This window comes from Melanaphis sacchari, unplaced genomic scaffold, assembly GCF_002803265.2.
Source record: "Melanaphis sacchari strain LSU unplaced genomic scaffold, SCAv2.0 Contig1_pilon_pilon, whole genome shotgun sequence".
Lineage (NCBI taxonomy): Eukaryota > Metazoa > Arthropoda > Insecta > Hemiptera > Aphididae > Melanaphis > Melanaphis sacchari.
Window position 1 is genome coordinate 6,042,297 of NW_020270976.1, and position 26,314 is coordinate 6,068,610.

At 27.3% G+C, this 26,314-nt stretch overlaps 3 protein-coding genes across 3 annotated transcripts; 2 read left to right on the forward strand and 1 right to left on the reverse strand.

Annotated features, from left to right (window-relative positions):
- The first annotated feature begins 3,739 nt into the window (after nt 1–3,739).
- On the forward strand, nt 3,740–12,358 carry LOC112593099 (citron Rho-interacting kinase-like). Its single transcript, XM_025337374.1, has 26 exons — nt 3,740–4,134; nt 4,266–4,441; nt 4,522–4,703; nt 4,774–4,987; nt 5,264–5,456; nt 5,593–5,807; nt 5,869–6,243; nt 6,301–6,410; nt 6,472–6,754; nt 6,838–7,080; nt 7,291–7,401; nt 7,488–7,748; nt 7,812–7,973; nt 8,071–8,265; nt 8,328–8,522; nt 8,607–8,819; nt 8,900–9,105; nt 9,179–9,415; nt 10,214–10,643; nt 10,707–10,860; nt 10,925–11,150; nt 11,240–11,388; nt 11,449–11,625; nt 11,688–11,846; nt 11,934–12,072; nt 12,176–12,358. The coding sequence occupies exons 1-26, from the start codon at nt 3,945–3,947 to the stop codon at nt 12,285–12,287; spliced, it is 5,307 nt and encodes a 1,768-aa protein (XP_025193159.1). The 5' UTR covers nt 3,740–3,944; the 3' UTR covers nt 12,288–12,358.
- A 1,259-nt stretch (nt 12,359–13,617) lies between these two features.
- Nucleotides 13,618–17,838, reverse strand: LOC112593107 (ATP-dependent RNA helicase DDX42). Its single transcript, XM_025337384.1, has 14 exons — nt 17,464–17,838; nt 17,258–17,402; nt 17,052–17,152; nt 16,863–16,965; nt 15,921–16,218; nt 15,698–15,837; nt 15,407–15,635; nt 15,071–15,339; nt 14,849–14,999; nt 14,397–14,489; nt 14,199–14,332; nt 14,026–14,133; nt 13,832–13,954; nt 13,618–13,738 (listed from the first exon to the last, which is right to left on the reverse strand). Exons 1-14 carry the CDS (start codon nt 17,664–17,666, stop codon nt 13,622–13,624), a joined length of 2,214 nt encoding a protein of 737 aa, XP_025193169.1. The 5' UTR covers nt 17,667–17,838; the 3' UTR covers nt 13,618–13,621.
- Nucleotides 17,839–19,011: 1,173 nt separating this feature from the next.
- Nucleotides 19,012–23,724, forward strand: LOC112593143 (ubiquitin-like modifier-activating enzyme ATG7). Its single transcript, XM_025337459.1, has 15 exons — nt 19,012–19,038; nt 19,131–19,359; nt 19,437–19,635; nt 19,703–19,816; nt 19,872–20,110; nt 20,484–20,581; nt 20,651–20,762; nt 20,829–20,973; nt 22,334–22,492; nt 22,606–22,782; nt 22,859–22,990; nt 23,076–23,185; nt 23,245–23,377; nt 23,437–23,556; nt 23,613–23,724. The coding sequence occupies exons 1-15, from the start codon at nt 19,023–19,025 to the stop codon at nt 23,670–23,672; spliced, it is 2,043 nt and encodes a 680-aa protein (XP_025193244.1). The 5' UTR covers nt 19,012–19,022; the 3' UTR covers nt 23,673–23,724.
- The last annotated feature ends 2,590 nt before the right edge of the window (nt 23,725–26,314 follow it).

The window sequence follows — 26,314 nt, forward strand, 5'->3', positions numbered from 1 at the left end:
TATAAACATTAAATATTTGGTTTATTTTATTTTTTTTGTTTTTGGTAGTAGGTAGTATATATGGTAAAATTTTAGACAGTGTGTGCTCCCCCTAAAAAAAATCCAGGATACGCCACTGTTTATGTGTAAGACGTCATGTAAATAAAATAACAAAAATACTTTTGTATTAAAAAAAGTTTTTTTCAGAAATTTATCTTTGATTGACATCATAAAAATAATTTAATTACGCTGTATGCTTATATCGTAAATGAAGTAAGTATGAATGAAAAATAATTACTCTCAGAATATATTATATTTAGTTGCATTAGGTAATACTCTTGTTAAAATAAGTCAGGTTAATTTCATTACTAGAACAAATGTTTTGGTAGCTACAGAGTTGTAGGTACCTATAATACCTACTAAGCGGAGCTGAGAATTTTATGTTTTTGAGTATTATAAAAGGTTTTTTTTGTGACACTTTTTGAAAAAAAAAGAGTACTTAAATAAAAAAATAGTTTTTGGTACATTTTAACTTTTTAATTATTACAATTTGGGAAATGTTATTGAAAATAGAGAGAAAATTGGTATTTTTAAACATAATAAACGTAAAACTGTAAAAGATAGCAGTTTAAAAAAAATTGTAATGAATTGTTTGAACTTGAAATTGTTTCCATAATATTTTAACTATTTTTAAGATATTAATAGGCATTTTAAATTTTTGAAAAGTTGAAAATTTTAATACAAAATTTCTCTCATAATTTTATCAGAATTTCGGCCACTACCCAAAATACATAAAAATGTTGTACTGCAGAAACTTTAAAAAATACTATAACGTGAAGGTAAATCTGCGATTGCAAATTAGTTCACAACGATAGTTCACCAGTACGACAGTGCAGCGTAACGCGTATGAATACAATATTAGTTTATAATATAGCCTTTACTGATAGATTATAAAATGTCTTTGTAATAGTATGCATGTTTTTTCAATATTATAATTATATCAGGATGGTAGACACCAGACGGTAATGAATAATGATCATTATTCATTAATAGGAAAATATGAAAAGCGATTCGCACACGAAGTCTCCACACACGTTAACTCCAAAACAAATTATAAAATTATATTATTATTTTTATAAACAAAGATATTTAATATTTCCTAAATTTATATCATTATTATTAAGTGAATATTATATAACGGAAGTCGACTTTGTTAGTAGTTGATTTTAGCCACTCATGGGACTATAGTGGCAGGGCTATTTTTAATTTTTATTATTATCATCAAACGGACCGGTTTCGATATAATGGGGGGGAATGGTTTACCTACGCAATACATCGAAGCCGAACACCACTGCTACCGTTTAAATTTATTATAACACTGATTAGTGATTATTGACTATTATTGTTCACTTTGTTCAGTATTCACTATTCAGTATTCACTCGACAGTCGACACTCAGTAGTCACTAGTCAGTATTCAGTAGTCACTACTGTCACTAGTCAGTACTTCAGTAGCTACTAGCCAGTTAAGTTCATTGTAGACTTGTAGTCATGCACTACGCACTAAGCAGTGTACTGTACAGTGACAACATCTACAATTTATTACGAATTTCTCTTTAATTGCTACCCACTTGGTACGCCATAAACAGTAAATATTTTAAATACCAAATTAATAATACTTTTTCGTAAAATATTTTTCCATTCTTCATGAAATTTATTTTTGTCATTTTTAATATAATTGATGGATGTAAAAATCCTAATTAATTTATTGTACTAAAACGAAGTCCTTCTGATGTATGATGAAACAATAATTATTATGTCAGTTGATAAATAGTTATAGATCATGGCTTTAAATAAAATTATCTAGTCTATTTATAAAATATATTGTCGTTTTGACCATTAGAAATTTGGAATCATAGGATCGAAAATAAATGTCGTTTAATGTTTTAAAACTATTATTCCATTATTAAATTAAATAATATAACATATAACATCTTATAATCGTATTAAAATAAAAATAATAAATGGGTTTGGTTTCAATGTGTTATGTTTTGCAGTTCATTAAATATGTTCGAGTGTAGCGTGGATAGAGCCGTATAGGAAAACAATTCGAATTTAAATTAAATAAGCTGATTATTAACAACAATAAAATGGAAAATGGTAATTGTGTGTTACATATTTCTACATTCATTAATTTTAGGCATAGACGTTATGTACCTATTATTCAGTATTTAAAATTCATCATATCTATTATCAAATACATTTTTGTCTATTTTCATTATTTTATTCTTAGAAATAATATCGAACCAAATTATTTAATATAGGTGACAGCGGAAAGGTCAGTCCGCTCTTGAATATAATATATCAAATGATAAAATAATAATGACAACATAATAAATTATTTTATAATGTACAATGCTTGTGATTGACGATCATGATACAATTCCAAATTTTAATTTTTACTTTAATTCATAAAAACCAAAAATAAAGTAATAATATATAATATTAATCAATTTATGCATAGTACCTAGATTATTTTATTAGTCTTATTAACAGTTATAACCAGGGTTTGGGACTTACAGCATTTATATATCCATCATAGGTGATGTAAAATATATTATAATCATGTACAAATACGTTTTTAGTACGGAGAATTCAAAAATGAAATTTTATTTTGCTTATTTTTGCATATTTTGGGGTTTTTGCATATTGTAGAGGTATTTGCATATGTATTTTTTTATTTTTGTTATACTGATATTATCAATTGATTCAAAATATATTAATTAAAATGTTGAACGATTAAAATTAAAAAAAATTGTTTTGAGTATAGAAAATAGAAAATACTGTTTGTGTAGCTATCTGTCACAAAAATGTTGAACATGAACGTGATTTAAATACTCATCAAACCGAAAACGGTGAAAACCATTTATATCCGAGATGGTTAATAGAAAAATTCTGTTATGCGTACTTACTACTTATTATATTTATGATCTAGTATATTTTTTCAAATATGCTCCTATTACTTCCGTCGATGTGGAATGTTCATTTTCGGCATTTAAACATATTCTAATCGATAACAGAAGAGCCTTCCATTTCGAAAACACCTTATAGTTCAATGTAATCACAAAGGTTCACATTTAATTTACAACAAAAAATTTTCAGTAAATATTTACCTATATTAAATATAAATGTGTATTTTTTTTTTTCAGAACATTCAATACTTATTTTTAAAGATTTTATTTTATTTTTTTAAATCGATTGACTAAAAATTATATTTAAATTGCAATATTTTTTTTATATTCATATCAAATTAATCCTTTTTTTTTTAATGATTTTTCAAGTGCTTTTTTTTTCATTTTTAAGTTAATCGGGTCATACATAAGCGTATATTTAAACGCTTTATGTCCCGAACCTTGGTAGCAACTATACAGTATACAGTTTAAACATCGATACCTATTAGATTATCTAAACGACGGTATAGCGGTTATAGTAGTTGCGAGTTTGCAACAGAAACAGAACCATACAATACAATATGGTGCAATCATGGACAAAACTACAGAAAATTAAACAGTGAACACTAAAAATTAATAATTTTATTATCAGAGTGTAGTCTGTAGAGTCAGAGTGGTCCCAATGGTAAAGTCTTCAATTCTTAATTTTTGTGTGACCGTTAGCGTCAGTTAACCGGCAGATAGCGTTGCGGCTATGTGTATTTACTCCATGAGAGCCGTCCAACGGTTTTTTTCGACCAGCTGCCAAATTGAAAATTTATCGTTATTTGGATTTTACTGATTTCAGAGTTTTCAGACATCGTAGTCGTTAGTGTTATTACTTCTTAGATTATTGCGTCCTTATTCGAGTTCCGACCGGCTATTTCCGTGTGGCAGTGTGATTATTACTGACACTTCGACAGTTTGTACACTGTCTAGTGTCTATACTACTCTATGAAGTGGACGACCATTTCGCGATGGAACCGGCAGCCGAATCAATATCGGTGCGATCTATGCGCATTAACGAAGTGCTCGGTGGTCCGACAATTATGGCCACGACAGCTCTAAACAAGGAACTGCTATTCGATGCCATCATATTGCTGTTTGACGAATGCAACAACGACTTTATGAAGACCGATCCACTGATCTCAAATTTCGTAAATAAATGTAAGCACCGACGCACGGGTCATTGGTACATTAGAGAATGTATTTTATACTTACCTCGTCATATAATTGGGCGATTATACTTATCTTATGTGTATGTACTTCTGTTGATTGACATTATTTTACGTTTGTAGTTAAAATGGCGATACCTGAGTTGAAATCTCTTAGAGTCAATCGTTTGGATTTTGAATCTAAACAAGTGATTGGTAAAGGGCATTTTGGAGATGTAGAATTAGTAGTAGAAAAACATACCAAGGATATTTTTGCAATGAAAGTGTTGAAAAAGGATAATTTGCTAAATCACAGAGATGTAATGAAAATTATTAATTATTGAATAGTGATTTACCTTTATTAGATTATGATAAAACATCTAATTATTTATTATTTTAGATTGCTTTTTTTGAGTATGAAAGAGATATTATGGCATCATCAAGCTCTCCTTTTTTAACACAATTGCATTATGCTTTTCAAGACTTTCAAAATCTTTACCTTGTTATGGACTATCATCCCGGAGGAGATTTTGCAAATTTAATTGATAAGTTTAATGGTACATTACCAGAGGAAACAGCCAAGTAATTGTCAAATTGATTAAAATATTTTATTATTAATACGTGCTTATTGGTAAATATTAATTTTCTGTAGGTTTTATATTGCTGAACTCCTACTAGCTGTTAAACATCTGCATACAATGGGCTTTGCTCATCGAGACATCAAACCTGAAAATATGATGCTAGATCGTGTTGGACATTTGAAATTAGTTGATTTTGGTTCTTCGGCAAAACTTAACCGTGATGGAAAAATATGTGTTCGTATGCCTGTTGGTACTTCCGAATATTTGGCACCAGAAGTGTTACTAGTAAATGTTTATTATATTTTCATTTATTTTTTAACTTTTTTTTTTTTTTTTATCATATGGCGCTTATGTCCGGGAGTAGGCTCGAAGGCCTAGTTCGGACGCCTATTTGGCAGAATTTTTTTTTAGTGGGCACCCGTAGGTTTCTGCCATGCTACTAAAAATGTATTATAACTAATGAGTATTCCTGCATAAACTAAATTTATAATAAAAAAAGAGTTTTTGAAAAAGAGTTTGAAAGTTCTCATCTAAAATTTATTTATACTGTTTTACTTATAGTTCATGCAGTCAAATTCAAAATCAATGGAAGGTTATGGACCCCAATGTGATCTGTGGTCTGTTGGCATTGTTGCATATGAGATGGCAACTGGGGATACTCCATTCAATTCTGAACAACAAGCTGTTATTTATTCAAATATATTAAACTTTGACAATATTTTGAAGTATCCACCTCACTTGAAAGTATCTTCATGTAAGTATTTTTATGTAATTTAAATTAAAATACATAAGCATCTTTATAACTTATTTACAGTGAATTCAATTGGTCTAAGGTGATAAATAATAGAAAAAATATTTTTGTTTTAATTTAATTTATTTACAATTTTCAGCTTATAGACAGATGATCGAGTCTTTAGTATGTCATGTAGATAAAAGATTTACTGTTGACATGATGTTAGATTTGGATATTTTTTCAAAAATAAATTTCAATAATTTACATGACCAAGTACCCCCATACATTCCATCACTTTCGTCTGATAATGATGTTTCCAATTTTCCTGTACATGAACGTGTTCGTCCAGCACTGAATATAAATGATTTTAAAGTAAGTTGTAGAATAGTTCTAAATTTAAACTGTTTCAAAATATTAATTTTCTGTTATATAGAAACAAAAACACTTTTCTGGCAGAGATCTTCCATTTATTGGTTTTACATATAGTATGCAAGTATCAAAACGAAACCAATCATATTTTATGTCCAACAATCCCGAATTAGAAACATCTATTAAAGTAAAGCGTAAGGAATTAGAAGATGCTCAAGTTTTAATTCAAGCCTATGAAGAAAAATTAGCAGAATATGATTCATTATTTGTTGAGAATGAAAAGAAGATCAAAATAATGGAAGAAGAAAACGTTTTATTACATGTAGATGTGACTTCTTTGAGTAGTGAATTAGGTAGATTAACCAAAATCAGTGAAACTAGTGATACCAGTCAAGAGGATATTAATATTACACAAAGAAAACAAGCAGAAATGGTTAAGGTAAGTAATTAGTTTTCACGTTTTTGTACATTTATTTTAATTGATAATATTTTTTAGAATGAAATTGATAAATGGGAAATCAAAACAATTAATGAGTTGTATAATATAGAAGAATTGAAAGTACAAAATGAAGACTTACAAGCCCAGAACAGTGAATTACAATCACAGTACGGTTTTAAATTTTAGGCCTAAATTAAAAAAATATTTCATCAATAATTTATTTTTTAGACTACGTAAACACCAAGATGATATCAAAATATATCAAAGCAACGAAGAACAACTTAATAAAAAAGTAACTAAGCTTAAATCAAAATTAAAACACATGGTTCGTCGATCTAAACAGTTGACTGAAGAAAATAGTATTGATAATCATGTTTCTGCATTGTTATCCGAAATGAAAATTAAAGAAGACGCATTTGAAGTTGAAAAAAATAAATTAAATGCTGATAATCAATGTCTCAAAAAAAAAATTGTTGTCATGGAAAAAGATTTAGATAGTTTAAATTTCAAAGTAAGTGTTGCTAAAGTATAGTAACTGTGAGTATTATTTTTTACTGCCTATAATTTTGTGTTTATGTATTTTTGTACTCCTAGATATCTCAATATGCAGAAAAAGAACGTGCTACTTTATCTGAACATAAAAATATTTGTAAGAAAATGGCTTCTGATTTTGAATCAAAATTAAATATAATAACACAAGAAAAAGATAATGAAATTGAAAAGTTACATTCGCAATTAGCTCAACTACAACAACAAAACTGTTGTCTAAACAGTGAATCTTTACTTTCTTTTGAAAAACATGAAACTGCAATCTCTGCAAAAGAAAATGAAAAAGAGGTAAATATTTTATATTTTTATGTCCTTATCTTAAATTAATATAAGATACTAAGTAGATATGGTTTTAATATATTTAAATAATTTTTCATAAAACAATTTTGATATTAATTTTTAATTTCTATGAGTTTTAAAATACAAATAAATGAATTTATTAATATTCATAATTAAATTTAACCATTATTAAATTTTAAATTAATTTATTTGTTTTAGTTTGAAACAGAGTTGCGAAATCGAGAACAAGAAATTCGTGATTTAAAATTAGACTTAAGAATACTGCAAAGAAAATATAAAACAATGGAAGATAATATAAGTAGTCTTAGAGTAAGATTAATTTTTAATATTTATTCAAAGTGTTATTTTATAAGTTTTTCTTTATAAAATTAATAAATATCAATACCATATTTTAGGAATATCACAAAGATGCACGGAATAATTTCAAGCAGGAAATTGCTAAAGTACAAGAAGAAAAGAATTTGGAAATTAAAAATAAAGAAGATGAACTGAAGTTGTTACAGGATAATATTACAAATCTCAATCAAGGTTTAGAATCATTACAGTTGAAACATGATAAAGAAGTAGCTGAACGCCAAAGACTCAGTAATGAATTGACTAAGTTAAATAATGAATGTAAAGTCCAAACCAGTGAAAAATCTTCTCTTGAAAGACAAGTTAGTTAACTAACCTTAAGAAACGTTATTTTCTATTGACCAAAAATTAATTTTACATTTTAGATTCTTGAGTATAAAACTAAATTCAATAAAAGTGAAACAAATATCAAGACATTACAAGAATTAGTAACTGTTCAGGATGAACAACTTGAAAGCTTTGAAGAAACTATTTTAACCTTTAAAAACAAAGAAAAAATGTTATTAGAAGAAATCAAAACCAAACAGGTGTTTATGAGATTTTTTTGGATTTTGCTATCATTAGTATTTTCATGTACAATTTTATATTGTAAGTAACTTCTTTAAAATGTATTTTTGTTTATAGAATGAAATTGAAAAAATAAGAAATGAAGTGCGTGAAGCAAAAAAAATGTATAATGAAGAAAAATCATTGAGAATTTTAGCTGAAAGTAGAGGAAAAACAATTGAAAGTGTACAAGATAATGTTAAAGCAGAATTGAAATTATTAACAGATCGAGTTCATGAAAAGAACATAGAAATTGATACAATGAAAAAACAGGTATTTATTTTACCATTAAATAATTTGATAATGCATAATTTAATTTATGATTTGTGTTATAGTTGGATGAAGTTAATTCTGATTTAAGAGATAAAAGTACAATGTTTTATACATTACAAATTGAATCTGAAAAAGTCATTAAAGAGTTAAATAGAATGAAGGCAGAAATTACTGAAACTATTAGTCAAAAACATTTATTGAAAGAAGCTAATATTCGGTTAACTGCTCAGTTAGAAGCTATGGTTGAAGATTCAAATGTATGTTTATGATCAAGTTCATTGATGCTTATTCTTTATTATCTCACTTATTTTAATTAACTATGTATATTCTTTTTTTATTAGGTTATGCAAAATGTTATTTCAAAATATAAGAATGGTTTAATGGAACAAAAAGTTTATTATGAAGAACGTTTAATAAAAGCAGATGCTACTATTCTTCAACAAACAAAGCTTATTGATTTTCTGCAAACAAAGTTTGATGAAGTAACCAAAAAGAAGAGGACGTTGGGAGATATGTTATTCAGCGGTAAAAATAAAGAAAATATTGATCAAAAAGTAAAATTATTTTTTTATTTCTTCCCTTTTAGTTAATATTTTACTAAATGTTTTATGAATATAAAATGTATTTTATGTAGGAAATCGAATTTCTATTAAATTCTGAAAGGAGTAAATCTAAAGATCTAGCAAATAAACTTTATCAAACTCAAGCTGAACTAAATATGGTGAAAACACAAGGTCCAATGACACCTTTATTACCCACTCGTCTTAATTTTGAAGCTAATTCACCTGCTTACAACAAATTAACTTCTTCTGCATTATCTCAACTTAAGTCATTTCATAAGTAAGTTACTTATTCATAAATGCTTAAAACCACAACAAGTAAATATATTCATTATTTTATAATATAAATTTAGATTTGAAGTGAAGATATGCAAACGTGATGGATTACAATGTTCACATTGCAAAACTGAAATTGCGAGTAGACAACAAATAAGTCAATGTCAAGAATGTAGAGTGTCTACACATGTAACATGTTCACATGAGTTATTGCCTGATTGTACTCCTATTAAAAAAGAAGAACAATCAACTACTCCTATTCTAAGTGATAGTAAGAAAAGAACTGAGATTGAATCATGGGTTACTATTTGGGAGTAAGTGCTTAATTGTTTTTAATATTTTAAAATTAATTATTATAGATCTAGTTCAACAATGTAATGATTATAAGCTACATACAACTCATGAGAAAAAAGGTATGACAACACTAATTTGTGAGCAATTATTGACACATCATAAAAAACATAATGCTCATTGTTTTGTTTAATAAGCTAATTAAACCTAAATAATTCTCATAATATGTACTAAGGAGAAAAGGGTACTTGGACGATCATCTAAAAGTGAAATAGTTTTATAAGATTTCATTTATGTAGGTATCTGTTAAAAGAGCTAGCAGATTGACCTATTACCTATTACCTACTCTTAGACCCTTCTGAGGTTATTCATAAAACTGCTTACTATCTTAGTAGCAGTATTTGCTTATATTTTGTCTACAAGTATTAAATAAATAATGATATTACATTACACTGAAAAAGACATCAGTTTGTTGACTATGTACTATAATTCCAGTTGCCATGTAATAAGTGCATGCATTTCTAAAATTTTACAATTTACTTTTATATTTTTTTAGTCTTAAATATGTTGGTAAAATCACTATTTATTTTCAGTTTTTAATTAAACAATCTAAGTGATGTTATTTAGTAAACATAAGGGCAAATATTAAATTATTTATGTGTATTAATTTTTTCAATGTTACCACAGTTAGCTAGATTATTAAACCATGTTATTTTTTTTATAAAGTGCTTGCTATTAATGATTATTTTAGTTGTATATTTTTCTTGGAAATGTATTTATAATTTCTCTGATGAATAATTTTCTTTGTTCTTTATTTTTAGCAATACAAAACAGATTTGGGATCGAAAGTATGCAAAATTTGAACAAGGGGTACTGCAAATTCTTAATGATAAACATGATATTCAACCATTCTATACTCTACCATTGATGATGTCATCAAATATTGTTAAAGTTGTTGATGTAGCAGAATCAAATGATTCAACATTTGACAGAAACTCTAATGAAGATTATGATCAGATGTTGAAAATAGAAGTGTATAACTTAAACACTGGGTGGATGACCTTGTTTTTGTACATTATTGTGTCTAGCGTGTCTGAAAAACAGAATTGGTTGAGTATAATTAAAGAGTTTTTAGAAAATTGTGAATATGTAGCTCAATCACAACAAAACCATGACTATAAGGATATTATATATACTTTTCACAAGGATAAATTACTTAATGTTAACTGCATTCATCAAATATCACAAAGTGTAAGTGTTAATGTTTATAAATTATATCATGAGTTTTTAACTTATTATATTTGGATTCTACAGGTATTCTTATTAGGTGCTGTTGAAGGATTATTTTCAGTCCATATAAAATCTGAGAATGAACAAGTTAAACACGATCTCGTCCCTATAGTTGGACCAAAATTAGTCAATGACTTTGTCTTCTTGCCCAAACTTCAATTAGTTTTAATGATTGCTGGTGAGTACATATATAACAATTTTATTTCATGATTTTTTCATTTGTTGTATTTATTGTATTTCAGGAACCACTAAAGAGCTATTAAAATGTAATATGAGAAGTGTTGTTCTAAATTCAGAATTAAGTCAAATGTCAAAGCCAGTTATTGAAGTGGTTCGTATTGTAGATGAAATACGGAACAGTCAGCCGTCTAAGAATAATACGACTATGTCTGAATTAAAAGAAATTAACTGTATTGCAGTTTCCCGGTGTAATGAATTAGTAGTTATAGGATCTGAACATAGTGTTACGTTAGTATTAAAATTATTAATGTATCATAATGTTAATACTATTTACGTGTGATGTAATCATTAATATTGTAATTTTTGTAATTCCCTAGTGTTTTAAAATGGCAAGATACACAGTTTGTTGTAAATAAAATATTGAAAACCAATGTTCCAACTAATTGCATTTGCTTTATGCCCAGTGGAATTATATTTACTACCAATAGTTTTTACAAAATTGATATAGAAACTCTTAGTTGTAAAAGTGAGCAATTTCAAAAAACTTCATTAGTATTTTGATTATAAAATATTTTTGTTTCTTTAGGATTTTTCACAGATTCACTTGCTAAGTCACACGATTATCGACCAATGTTTGTATGTGAATTAACGAGAAATAAGGAATATCTATTATGTTACAATGTGTATGGAGTATTTGTTGACTGTGATGGCAAAAAAACCCGGGGTGGTGAAATGAAATGGCCATACAGTCCAAATAGTTTTGGTGTGTATAATCCACAAATGTAATGTTAATCATTTAGTTAATTTTTAATTATTTGTTTTTAGCTTTCAAAAAACCGTTTTTGATAATTGTATCTGAATCTGAAATTAGTGTTATAAAAATTACCCAGTCTTGTTGTGTGGATGAAGATACATGGAGTATTACATCAACCAAACAACCAAAAGACAAAGCAGTTTTAACCATAAACCGCCCTAAACTTTTAAGTAAATAAAATATTATAATTTATGTTACTTATTTCTGAATCCTCAAAAATAAATTGCAATTGTAATGGTTACATTTTCTTATTTTAGGAGGTAGCGATATTTGCTTGACAAACACTAATGATTTCCAAGGTACATGTAGTGTCTTTCAGTTGGATCCATCAAAAATAATTAAAAACTCACTAGCATCAAATGATACCTTAGATACATTAGGCACACAAGATACAGGGTAAGTGATTGTGAAAACAGTATGTTATGAATTTTAAGTATACATACATAGTACTTTTTTTTTAATCACCTAAACATAATTTTAATAAAAATCCTAATTGCAGTGATGAATCAGAGTTCAGTTTTACTTCTTCCATGTTGGAAAATTTAGATGAACCAGAAGAAAATCAGAGAAAAGTATGCTTTAATCCTAATGTACAATTCAACAGTAATTAAAGATTTGTTTTTATAATTATTAATTATTATTTAGATAACTGTTTTTAAATCTAGATTTATTTTTGTATTATTTATTCTATTTACTATTTATAAGTATTCTTTGTTTTATCTTGTTAACAAAACCAATTAAGTTTTGTTTCAAAAGTATTTTTCACAATGATAGTGAATCATTTGTGTTAGTTTTTTTTAATTTTTTTTATATACATAATAAACTCTTTAAGTCAATCACGTTTTTGTAATAAACAAATTAATAAAAATTAATTTAACTAATTATTTTTAAAAATTGTTTCTAGTCTTTGTTTATTGATGTAATAGGTGATTTCTTGATAAATTTAATCAACAAATTATTTGTAATAACTCAGTCTAGTTAATACTAGTAATTAAATTAATTTTCTAACATTATTATAATTACATTCAAATATATTTATTACATACATTTCAATAGCATACAACAGAACTAATATCTAATTATTTCATACGAATTTTGAGAATAGTGATGAGATAATAATAATTTAGAATTAAAATACAAATCAAAAACAAAACACTACAATGCAAAAATATTTAAATTTGTATGAAAGTGAAATCAACTACAGATTGAACATTTAATAGTAAAACGTTTTATTTTTGTTATTAGCTTGTGTAATTTTAAAATCAGTACTTTAGTGCAATCAACGAAAAATTAGCTATGATTGTCATTTATCTATGCTATTTTTTTCTTGAGACAAATCAACCATAAATTGGAAACAAAAAATTAAAATAATATTTTAAGATTTGATGAATATACGAGGCTGTTTGAAATGTGTGCAAGATAATTTTAAGATATGGTATATTTACTTAGAAACGTAAAACCTATGAACATCTGAACACGATAAAGACAGTTGGTAAGTTAATCACTATCACTTTTTATTGATTGTACTTAAACAAACAGTTAATAATCAAATAGCATTTAAACTATCGATAATTACTCTCTTCTTAAAGATATAATATAAAATAATGAACTATGTTTAATACATAAGTTGAGAATGCTATTGATTAGTTGTATAATGAATGTTATAATCAAGCATCAATTAATTTTTTACATACCATAGTTTAGAATAACAGTGGGTTCACAAAAATAGTATGCTAAACATGATACAATACAGTAAGTTGTAAATGTTAAGTGTATAAATAAAATACATTACTAAAAAACTTTTTTTTTGAAAAAATAAAATAAAACTTTGTTTTCGAAATAAGTTACAAATTTTTATTTATAAGACAATTATTAAAGTTATATTTAAGTATTACAATTTAAAATAGGTTTGATATTAAACAAAATAAAAAAATAAATAAACTTTTCAATTGTCCCACCGGTTTTTTTTTGCTTTTCGTTCTTTTAATGGACCGGTGTGCACTTTTACCGATGAACTCGATCCAACTGTTTGTTCCCAAGTGTGATCTTCACTAGCTTTAAACTGTAATTACCAAAATAAAATTCAGTACATGAAGAACAATAATTTTAATGAATTATAAACACATTAAGGAACTATAAATATTTTATTACTCACTTGATTTTGGTATTGCATTTTAAATGCTTCTTTCAGTGCTAACAATCGTCCTGATCCAGGACCACTTTTTGGTGCTGGTGGTACTGCAGCTGCAGGTTTTGGGCATTGATACGAACTTGTTGCCTACAATTTATAATTCATTGTGTCAAAACATTATTGGCATATATAACTCATTGAAATAAAACATTACTGACGGAAAAATTATTTGAACCCGATGGTTCCCGATATCCTAGTCCAGCGCCCCCGGCATTTACTGATTTACCCTTTCCGCCTTTGAAACGACTTTTTCTAAACCAAGAGCTCTAGAATAATATAATATATAAATTATTAATGGTTTCAATGAAGTTCAATTGATATGCTTCTTTACCTGCATGGCAAGATCCATAAGTGGTTTGGGAACTTCCTGTCCCACACCTTCAAGATTTCGTACCAAGTGACCGGCAAATTCAAAATCTTTTGGCGTGACTAGAGTAAATGCAGTACCTTTTTCTCCCGCTCGACCTAAAATTAACAGTTTTTATCAGATATTTTAATTTGCTAAACAAAGAAATGATGAATATATTACCAGTTCTTCCAATACGATGTGTATGTGTGTCAATATCTCGAGCTATGTCGTAATTCACAACTGTTCTGATATGAGCTATATCTAGACCTCTAGCTATAAAAACAAAACAGTGATCAAAATATTAGTTATAAGGGATGTTGATATTTAAATCAGTTGTTACAGAAACCAACTGGGCTGAAAAAAAAGCGAAATCATGTTTTATTGCAGTTTTTAATACTTCATAAAATGTACATCTACAAATTTCAACAAAATCCTGACTTATCAACCATTAAAAATAGTTTTTGATAATGGTGTAAATTGTAAGAATTAAGAGAAACCCTATTAATTTAAGACTATATGTCATTTTAATTTTTTGAAAGTTTGAATATTGGGATAAAACTAGTTTCAAAAAAGTTGATTTGTATATTTTGTATGTATTACCACAAACAATTATTATAAAAATATAATCTTACCAGCAACATCAGTGGCTACCATAATATTTACTTCTTGTTTTTTAAACCTTGTTATTACTTTGTTCCTTTCAGCTTGGTCCATGTCACCGTGTAGCAGTAATACTTCATACTCCTTTAAAGCCAGGGTGTTGGCTAGTTGTTCTGCATCTAACTATAAATTATTAAAATAAACTTATTTTATTTTATTTTTTTATTTTATTTCATGTCTTAATTTTAACAGACTTTTTTAGTAACGAATACAAGAATTGATCCATTTGACGTAAATTGAACAATATTATTCAACAGCCATTGGCACTTGTCACTCTGTGGCATCACCAACATAATTTGTGTTACATCAGTGTTTGCTTCGCCGATATCCCCTTGAACAATTCTTATAGGATCAGTAAGAATATCGCGTGCTAACTTTTCTATTTTCTTTTTAAATGTTGCAGAAAACAGCAATGTTTGGCGATCCGGTCTCACATGGTCACAAATGGAACGCACTTGAGGTTCTGAAACCAAATTTATTATTTAATAAATTTCATGTTACTACTTAATAAAAATCACATTCATACTTACCAAAACCCATATTAAACATTCTATCTGCTTCATCTAGTACAAGGAATGTTACTCTAGTTAAGTTGGTTGCACCCATCTTAACTAAATCAATTACTCTCCCAGGAGTACCTACTATGATTTCGGCACCTCCTTCAAGTGCCTTGGATTGTTCCCACTTTGAACCTCCACCATAACAACATACTACTCTCAGATTATAGATTTTTCCAAACTTTTTTGCTTCTACATAGATCTAGACAACAAAAACATTAAGAAATAATTTTCAACAATTTGTTTTTGGTTATTGATTTATACTTGTTGAGACAATTCTCTGGTAGGTGCCAATATCAAACCGACTGGCCCATCACCTTCTTTCAATTCTGGTTGGTCCATTATGTGTATCAACATTGGCCAAATGAATGCTAACGTTTTACCACTTCCAGTTTTGGCAATGCCTATGCAAAATCATAGATAGTTTAGAAAATCATTTTAAAACATTTATTTTATGAAAAGTTCTTTTGAAATATTTTTTGTTTACCAATGATGTCACGCCCAGCAAGCGCAGCAGGAACTGCTTGACTTTGAATTGGTGTGGGTTGTGTGTAATCAGACTTGCGAATAATTTTCATTAAAGTGTCATCAAAATTAAAATGAGCAAATGACGTGACTGGATAAGGCAAATCAGCACCATTTACTCTGAGACCAAGAGTCTTACGTAGTTGAATAACTTTATCCACAGTTAAAGATGATATTTCACTGTGTGGAGAGTAAAAGTTTTTTTCAAAGCTTTGGTATTTGATAGAAGAATGATCAATGGGAGGTAGTGGGTCTATTTCCTTTGAGGTAAAAAAATAAAAAATAAAAAAAAGAAGAGTATAAGAATATTAAAGTTTTAAAATTAATCAACAAAGATTTTGTAATAAATTAAAATCATAAAGCGCAATAAATTTCATTAAATTATAATATTATATCAAAATAATTCATTTTTTTAAGTTATTTATAATTTAAGTGTAACTAAGGCTTTTACAGCAAATGAGAAAATTGAGTTTGATAAACGGTTTTATTTGATTTTAAATACAACGAGTTAAAAATTAAAATCGTAATAATAATATATTTTCAATAGTTATGGCAAGATAAGGGGTCAGAGTTTAACAAAAAGTAAAAATCAATTGAAAAACTTATGTGTTATAGTAAAATAAATGAATGATTCCTATTATTAATATGATTAAAAGTTTTGACTAATATTTGATTAAAATATTATATCACAAATTCTAAAATTAATTACATCAAAAACTGTTTATTGTTATGCTATAAATTACCTATTTTAAAATATTTTAAAGTGTACAGCTCAGAAATTAATTATTGCAATATTTTTTTTTTTTTGATATATTAAAAATTTAAGTTTAAGTGTGTTTAGTAAAGTAAATTTGTTTTTAATTATAATTATGTTGAAAATTGAATCACTTATTATGGTACCAACTTTTTTCTTTGGCGGTGCAATAGGATTACCATCTTCATCATAATCAATTTCAATGTCTGAAGTTTCATCAACAAGACCTGCTGTTGGATTTTCTTCCATATATCTAACAGTATAATGAAAAAAGTGATAATTTCTATTTTCCAGCAATAATAGAAATATAACAGTAAAATGTAAGGTCATATTAAATACCTGTAGTATGATTCTTCTATATCCTCTTCTTCAATATCTTGTCTAATACCTTTTTCATCTTCTCTTTTTTCTTTTTTGTCAGAAGTTTTTGCTTTTTTTACCTATAAAATAAATTAATTTTTGTTCTCAATTCTGAACAAGGAATCAGACTAGAGTACTTGCAAGTTTTTCTACATACTCAAGTGTAAAAAATTTATAAAACATACTTCTTTTTCTAATCCTTCCATGAAAGCATCTAATGGATCTTCAGAGGAATCCGAATCGCAGTCAGATTTTTTATTAGACGGACTATCGGGTGCAGGAATGTACTCTAGTTGAGGTTGTTGATGTTCATCTTCGTCTTCAAAATACCTTAAACACCATTAACGTTCACAGTCAAGTTAAAGTGAGCGAGTGGGTGCACACCACTTACTCTTCTTCGGTTTTTGCTCGTTTCTTCGGCACGCCCCAAGTCGAGGAGATCGCAGAATGGTTTATGGCGTTCAAAGTGGAGTAGCCCTGCTTACTAAGTCCGCTGTTTGATGGTGGAGGTATGGCCACTGACCGGGATGACGACGTCCGTCCGCCGGAGTTGAACGAAAACGATATTTTATCATTCATCTTGTTGTTGTGCATAGTGTAGTCCAGCGGATTCACCAAATTACCATAACGAGATTCGATAACAATTAATTAAAATTGAAATTACGGATAATTTATAATTTAATTGTTTGTCATTTGATCGTGCAAACACAACCTACAACTAACTAGTAAAGTAGTAAATAATAAATATACAAACAGTCTTAACACTTAACAGTAAACGCTTACCCCCCGGGACGGATCGCACGTACTACTTGATTAAGGTTGTTATCACGGAAAACAAATGAGCTGCTCGTCCGTTATCATCGTAGACTTTGCAAAGTTGTAATACGGAAGACCGTGACTATACTAATATTACAAATTAATATTTTTAGTTACTTGCTAGTCTTTTAGAATTTATTTTTAAGCATAGAATCCTTTTAATCTATGGCGGATGTGGTTATGGCGTACTTGCGTGGCTAAATCGATTGGAATGACATCTTCATTCTCACGATTCACGAAGATTGTATAGGTAACAGTTCATTATTCATTTTTCTTTACATTCACACTTTTACGGATATCATTAATAGTCCTACGTTTGTGATCGATACCTACTTAAAACAGTTACACAGTTTGATTTTTACTTGATTCATTAATCATTAAACGAGTGTAATTTTGAATCAAGTTTGGAACTTCAGACATCTGATTTCTGAATACTGTGTATATATTAATTATTATTCAATTATTAGGTATGTAATATGGTTACCTCATTAAGTTGTTTCAAGTACATACGTGTCAATTGATTCTTCTAAATTTGTTGTTCTAGTTAATTTTTAATAATTGTGTTAACTAAAAATAAAATGTACATAAAAAGGAAAAAAAGATCAAACAATTTTATTATTTACATTAATAGATTTGGGTATGATAGAACAATTAAAAACTAACCAAAATAATCCTACTAAATTTGTTAAAATAAATTATTTAATTCAAATAATTTGTTTATGTGTACAACACAACTTCATAAGTTAATTATCATGATCATGCATTTAAAATTTTCATTCAGTAGCTTCTTAGATTTAATGTAAATTGTATTTAAGATCAATATTAGAGGTATTGATTTTATAATAGTATATTATGAAATCAGTGTTATTAATTATATTTGAACTTGGTAAATATAAAATATATTTAATATTATTTTTTGTAATTAGTATTTACATTATTTATGAATAGATAAATACTGTGTAAGTAGTATTTACTTTTCTAACATTATTGGAATACAATTAAATTTTAAATACTGTATAATATATTTTATATAATATTATAAAGATAATAAAATATTTTAATGTTTGTATATTTTATTTTTCAGAAGAAAAAATGTTTGTGAATAAGTAACACTTGTATCAAATAATTTATAAAATGGATAGTTTACCAGGTAAATTATGTTTAATATAATACTATTCTATTAACTGTTATGTTAGTTAAATTAAAATAGTTATAAATTAATTACACAATTATACATTGTAGAAACAGTCGGTACTATTAATAATGAAGATTATTCAAAAACATCAATAAAAGATGAAACATTATTGCGATTTGAACCGTTTTCATCTTGTCTTGATCCTAATTTTTGGTTCAAAGTCTGTCAATTAAAATTAGAAGTTGATAAGCTAGATGAAATCCATAGACCATTGACTGGATATTATACTTCAAATAATAATCCATATATGTCATTTGACTGTTCATCTTTTAATCAGTATGTAATAAAATTGTTTATTTTATAATGAGTTTTTTGAATCATTAATATGTATTTACCTAACATTTATGTTACAGAGAAGTTAATGATGAAACATCTTTTAAATGTATTGCTCGTGGCTACTGTTTAAATAAAAATACAATAGACTCATTTAAGACATGTGATAAAAATGAGTTGTTAAAAAAATTTGGTGAACGATTATTAAATGATTTCCAATCCGGTAAAGCTATTGAAGACCCATCATTAATTCCAACTTTTGATATATTAATGTATACTGTGAGTTGTTCTGTTATTATTTTTAATAATTTTGTAACTTGATGTAATAAATTATTAATTATTCTAGGATTTGAAACGATATATTTTTTACTTTTGGTTTGCGTTTCCATCATTTTCCGGGCCAAAGTATTGTCTAAATGATGTACCTACTTCTCTTAAAAATACATTTTCTCCTACACAGGTGAATATTTATAAAAATGTTTTATTCTATTGTTAATACCATTATTATATTTTAGTTTGATTTATTGGTTTTTGGATTTAAAAATCTTAAAATTGACCAAAGAGGATTTTTTGGAATTGTATCCACAAAAGAAGAAAACCTTACTGTTATGACTCTAAAAGAGTATATAGATTTACTCAAAAATAATACAGGAAATGATTCAGTAGGTTATTTAGTGTTTGCCGATCCATCAGATTTATTGAATAATCCTGGATGGCCACTACGAAATCTTCTGTATTTAATTTTACTTCACTGGTAAAATATATAAATTAATATATTAAAATATTATTTTAAGAGTGTAAACTCTTAATTAACATAATAAGTGATTTGGGTGACCTACTAGATCTCATGAGTGAGTCTATTATATAACTGGTAATTGTGATACAGATGATTGACTCTGTAAGGGTGACAAGCAGCGTGATCTTAGTCTCATGATTTATTTAGAATTACTAATATAAAACGGAATACTATACTAAGTTAGTAAAGTAGAGTATAGTCAAAAATTCATCACTTATTTTGGTAATAAAATAAATCAATATGTGATATTATAAGGCATAGATTTATTAATAATATTGCTAAATAGTTCATAACATTTATTAAACTCACTAATGATAAATTTTACTTTTAGCCCTTCCATAAGAACTTCAGTGTTGAAAGTAATAGCATTACGAGGTTCTCCTTCTACTAAATTTTCAGCAAGCATGTTATTTAATATAAAACTATCTTGTAAGTCTTATTAGTTATATTATGAAATAAAAAAATAACTTAACTTGTTTATATTTATTTTATATTTAGCTGAAATGATTCTTAGGCAAGATGCTATTAAATTTGTGGGTTGGGAAAAAAATTCTAAAGGAATGTTCTGTCCGAAATATGTAGATCTAAGTAAAACCATGGATTCTACAAAGTTAGTATATCTAAAAATATGTTACAATTTTCTTTGTGTTTTATTAATTATTATTAATATTTTTAGACAAGCAAAAGCATCTGTAGATCTAAATCTTAAGTTAATGAAATGGCGCATTGCTCCTGACTTAAATTTAGATATTGTTGCTCAATCAAAATGTCTAATTATTGGGGCTGGTACGCTTGGTTGTTGTGTGGCAAGAAATTTAATGGTTTGTATTATATTATTTAACTATAATATAAATTTACAATTAAATAGAATATGATTCAATTGGAAACTCGCTCTATTTCGTTAAGAATTCTATAACTTGTTAAAGTCCATATTTTTTAACCAAATATTTAAAAAGCACCAACTCTGGTATAACATATATAGGTAATAGTATCAAAAAGATAAAATGTAATGAGCCAAGTCCATAATAATATAAAATTTATATTTTATAATATAATATGTTATTGTCAATGTTAACTGTATTATTGATACTAAGCATCGGAATGTAGAATTCTGATTGGCAAGTTTAGTCAATATTAAATTTGTATGAATATTGATCATTTACAGGGCTAGCTAGGATTTGTATATAATAAAAAATTGTAAATATGTATTTTATTTATCAAAGTATGCAAAAATATGCATTTAAATTTTCATAAGATTTTTTTTTAACAAGAAACTTGGTCTGAACCATTAGTTTCAACAATTACAATAAACATATAAATATATAATATATTATTATATTAAAAATAGTTATAGTGATGTGTGGACAGCTGAACAGTCTGTACTATGTGGGATTGTATGTAATACACTAAGTACCTGACAAATTATATTTTATCTTGGATTTCATATTGACATTCATGCTTTTATTAATTGTGTTAATCTTTCTCCGTCAATTTATTCAATCTTTTATCGTGTATCTATTGTACCATAGGATTATATTTATAAAAATAAACTCTATGTTTGACAAAAAAACCAAGTTTTATACTTTTATCAGCAGGGCTAGAATTAAATACGAAATATACTATAAAACATGCATTTTTCGCATTATTATAATCAAAATATGCAATAATATTCATTTTATTCCATATATGCAATATCATGTATTTTATCGAAAACATGCAAAATTAAAACACCACCATCACCATCATGAGGTGATTCGCGGACATTACTGACAAAATAAATAACCAGAAATCACATAAAAAACATGCTGTTGCATACAAATCCTAGCTCTGATCATTTATTATTTTATATTTTATAAGTGCTTGAAGTTTGATTATTTGAGTGTCTGAGTATCTCATAATATTATATTTATATGAATTTGGCAATCCCATGATGACCTTTTCAAACAAGTTATTATTGATACGCGATAATTGTTGATTATTAACATTAACTGTAACATATTTTATGTTTATTATTGATAGAAAAATTAAAGTAATGAAAACCGTAGTTAATAAAAATTGCTAAATTAAGCAAATTATATAAAATAGAATTTTATAATTTTTTTGTTTGAAAATGACAACTAAATCTTTGTATATCTTTAATCAAATTATATTTTGTATAATATATACTTTTTTATTCTTTAGGCATGGGGTGTTCATAACATAACATTTATTGATAGCGGGAAAGTATCATATTCAAATCCAGTTAGACAGTCATTATATAGACATTCTCATTGCATCAATTCAAATACTTACAAAGCGATAGCTGCTGCTGATGTATTACGGGAAATACATCCAGAAATTGTATGTGTTTTTAAATAATAAATATCAAATAATGCAATATTAAAATTTGAAACCCACTGAATACAATATTGTGATTATTATACTTAATATATATATTGACATTGAATTTTTAGAATAGTACTGGTGTGGTTATGAGTATTCCAATGCCTGGCCATGTGGCAAATATTGATGATCATAAAAATGTAGATTTGTTATCCAAATTAATAGAAGATAATGATGTTATATTTTTGTTGACGGATTCTCGAGAAAGTCGTTGGTTACCTACCATGTTATCTACATTACATAATAAGGTAGTAATTATTTTTCGATTGACAACTTTTTTAATTATAAATAATACAGTAAATTTAATTATCATTTTTGTTCTAGCTTGCTATAACTGCGGCATTAGGATTTGAATCATATTTAGTACTCAGACATGGAGTTGAAGTACAAAATGTTTCTTCTGGTGAAAAAAAATTAGGTTGTTATTTTTGTAATGATGTCACAGCACCTGGAAATGTATGGTTTAATTATTTTTTATAAAAATCATCAAATTTTTTTGTATTTTATTATTTTTTTTATAATAAAAATTATTTTAATGAAGTCACTCGTAGATAAGACACTTGACCAGCAATGCACAGTCACCAGACCAGGTGTTTCCAACATAGCAGGAGCTTTGGCTGTTGAGTTATTTGTATCATACATTCAATTGAAGTATGTCTATAAGCACAATGATAGTTAAAAAATTATTTATATGAGATTTGTTTGTTTAGGCACAATGTGTTGGCGAATGCTAAATGTTGTTTAGGGATTGTGCCTCATTCCATTAGAGGATTTATATCTGATTTTCAACAAATAACACCATTTACTTCAAGTTTTTTTCAATGCATTGCATGTTCACCAATAGTACGTTTTAAAAAATTTTAATCTTAATGTTTAACTGTTTTAGTTTTTGTTTTTTGCAGGTCATCAATGACTTTTTAAATAAAAAAGAGGAGTTTTTAAGTAATGTATTTACAAATCCTAACTATTTAGAAGATTTAACTGGATTAACAAGTCTTAAGAATGAATTTGAAAACATTCAAGTATGTTCATTTAGAAGACTATCCAACAAATATTTCATGTTAATTTATGTTTATAGATTTTTGAAATGAATGATTCAGATGTTGAAGATTCTGGAACTTATAGCGAACAAGTGTGATACTTTTTTTTTAAAATTTTAAAATTTATTTTTTATTTTTATTATTTATTCAAGAATTTATATTTTTCACTTAAGAAAGTAAAAGAGGTATGTATATATTGTTAATTATTTCAAAGTAGTTAAGACTTACATTATTTTTTATTTCAATATAATAATTTATCATATAAAATAAAAAGATATTGAAACATGAAACTAGTATTATCTATTATTATATAGTTACAAATTAAAATAACAAAAAAGGATTGCAACAATTGTTTACGTACTAGTTATATATTTTAACAAATTAGTCATTTTTATAAATCTACAAATATTATTTAAGGTACCTACTACCTGCACACAGAATGTAAGTTGAAAACGTAAAATGATTAATTTTTTTCATAGATATTTGTTATTTCTATGTACAGTTTGGTATTTGTATTTTAATTTCTAAGAAAATTAGTTTTGATAGCACTTCCAATTTACACAGTAATCAAAACTGAAGTCTGAAACCACTCATTTTTATTAACCATCAAGTAGATAGTTGATAAAATGTCGTCTTTTTTTTAATTAAGAGGTGACCGTGTATATACTTTTTCGTTAAGTTGGTTTTATTTTTTAATTTTAATCATACAATGCAAACGAAATGTATTTCAAATATCTATAGATTTTTAAATTGTATTATAATATTACTGTAACTCATTATGATAAATGGTAATATAAAATTTAGTATGTAAGTTTTGTACTTATATTAATTTGTAGTGTCGATTTGAAAAGAATTGTCTGGAAATTAAAGTTAAAAAACTACGGCATAATTCATAGTATCTCAGCCCGTTTGCTCTGTTCTCACGAGATAATCTACCCAAAATTCTTCACACAGATTTATAAAAGGGGCTTTTTATGATTATGAATACTTACAACAAATGTTTTTGATGTTAACCATTCATCTTTCAGGAGGATTATAATTTGTAAGATTAAAATGTTTAATCTATCGCAATGTAAGTGTAGTAAATTTACTATTGTAATAATATTATTTTACATGATTTGAAATAGTAACTATAGTAGTATAGTATATATAAGTTATAAATGTATGTAATTAATGACTAATTATCAACATTGTTTTTAATCGATTTGAGAGTGAAGTTTAGTCGTTTAGTGTTAACACATATTAATAATTATGATGTCAAAGTTGAAATCCATAGTCTGTTCGACAGCCAACACTTCGTTCTCATCAGTCGCAGTAGTGTTTAAGCATACGATTTGTTTTTGGAATTAAAATAAATTTTCTGTTTGACAACAGTTAGCAGCGGCGAAGATTTCAAGCAGCTGTGTATTTACCATTATTTTTATTTGTTGGCAAATATGATCGGCTCTACCGCTCTGTCGTCCTTATTATATGTAAATTATCGACATACCAATATTTCGATTATGCGTCGTACGACGTATCGAATTGAATATCTCGGGACGATCTCTCGCGTTGAGGCTATATGAATAAGTAAATTCTGTAAAACGTATAATATATTATTATCTGTGAATCACATCATAAAAATTAAAAAGTATTTTTTTGCCTCACTTCACACACACACACACACACACACACACTTATTTATTGTATTATACCGCCATAATTTACTGCGCTCTAATAGTCAAACCCGTCGTATACTTGTCCCTAGACATGTCAATATTTCAAACTTTTTACGTTTCTTATTGCTGTCTGTCTGACATTCTTGTCATTGCGATTGTCGCCGATTGGCCCTGTTTGAACGCGTCAACAATCGAGTTCTGTTTATCATCATCATCGACCACTTCCAAGCACCCTTCTTATTCGCCCGACGTAGCACCCTCAGATTTTCTTCTGTTCACTAAATTTAAAGAATTTCTAGATGGGAAACAGCATTCCGACGACGGATACGTGCGGTCGAAAGAGTTGGCGAGAGAAGTCTGCGACATCGCGGGTGTACAAGAGCAGTTAGTTCCCCCGACTACGAAAATGCATTGAACCTACCCTGTAAGTTTCATCAAAATACAATCAATTTTCAATTTAACGCACACACGATATTGTTAACTTACTTTTTGGATTTTTTCCAAGTCTGTTGCTGTTTTCGTTGTCCTCCTTAGTCTAATTTATAGTTGGACATTGTTTTTATTTGCTTAGGTACTTCAGCATTTCAGATATTATATTACAACGTAATTATACAATCCGCGAAACCACTAAAAAACTGTGCACATACAATATATGTTTATCGTTACATCATTGCTGAGGGAGCGTGCTAATCACGAGTATACAGGTACGAGTCACGAGGTGCGCGTGTTTGTCAAATAATATTAAACATTTGACTATTACGTATTGAGTATATGTGTGTACGTTGGGTTAGCAACATTTAGGTTTTATTACTTTATGATAGGTACAAACACAGATTAATGCATTTTTGTATTTATTTTAGCGAGTTTCCTTATCACCAAACGTTGACAACCTATCCATTTTTTAAAACATTGAACTGTACACGTCTGTACCAATAGTTGTGACAGTCCTTAGGCCAAATGCTTATAAAGTAATAAATTCCTGATATTAAGTTATAATTACCGTCGCATTATTATCTACCTGATTAGGTATACCTATAGTCAATGAAGAAAATGTAGGTACATAAATGACGAAATTGATGTTT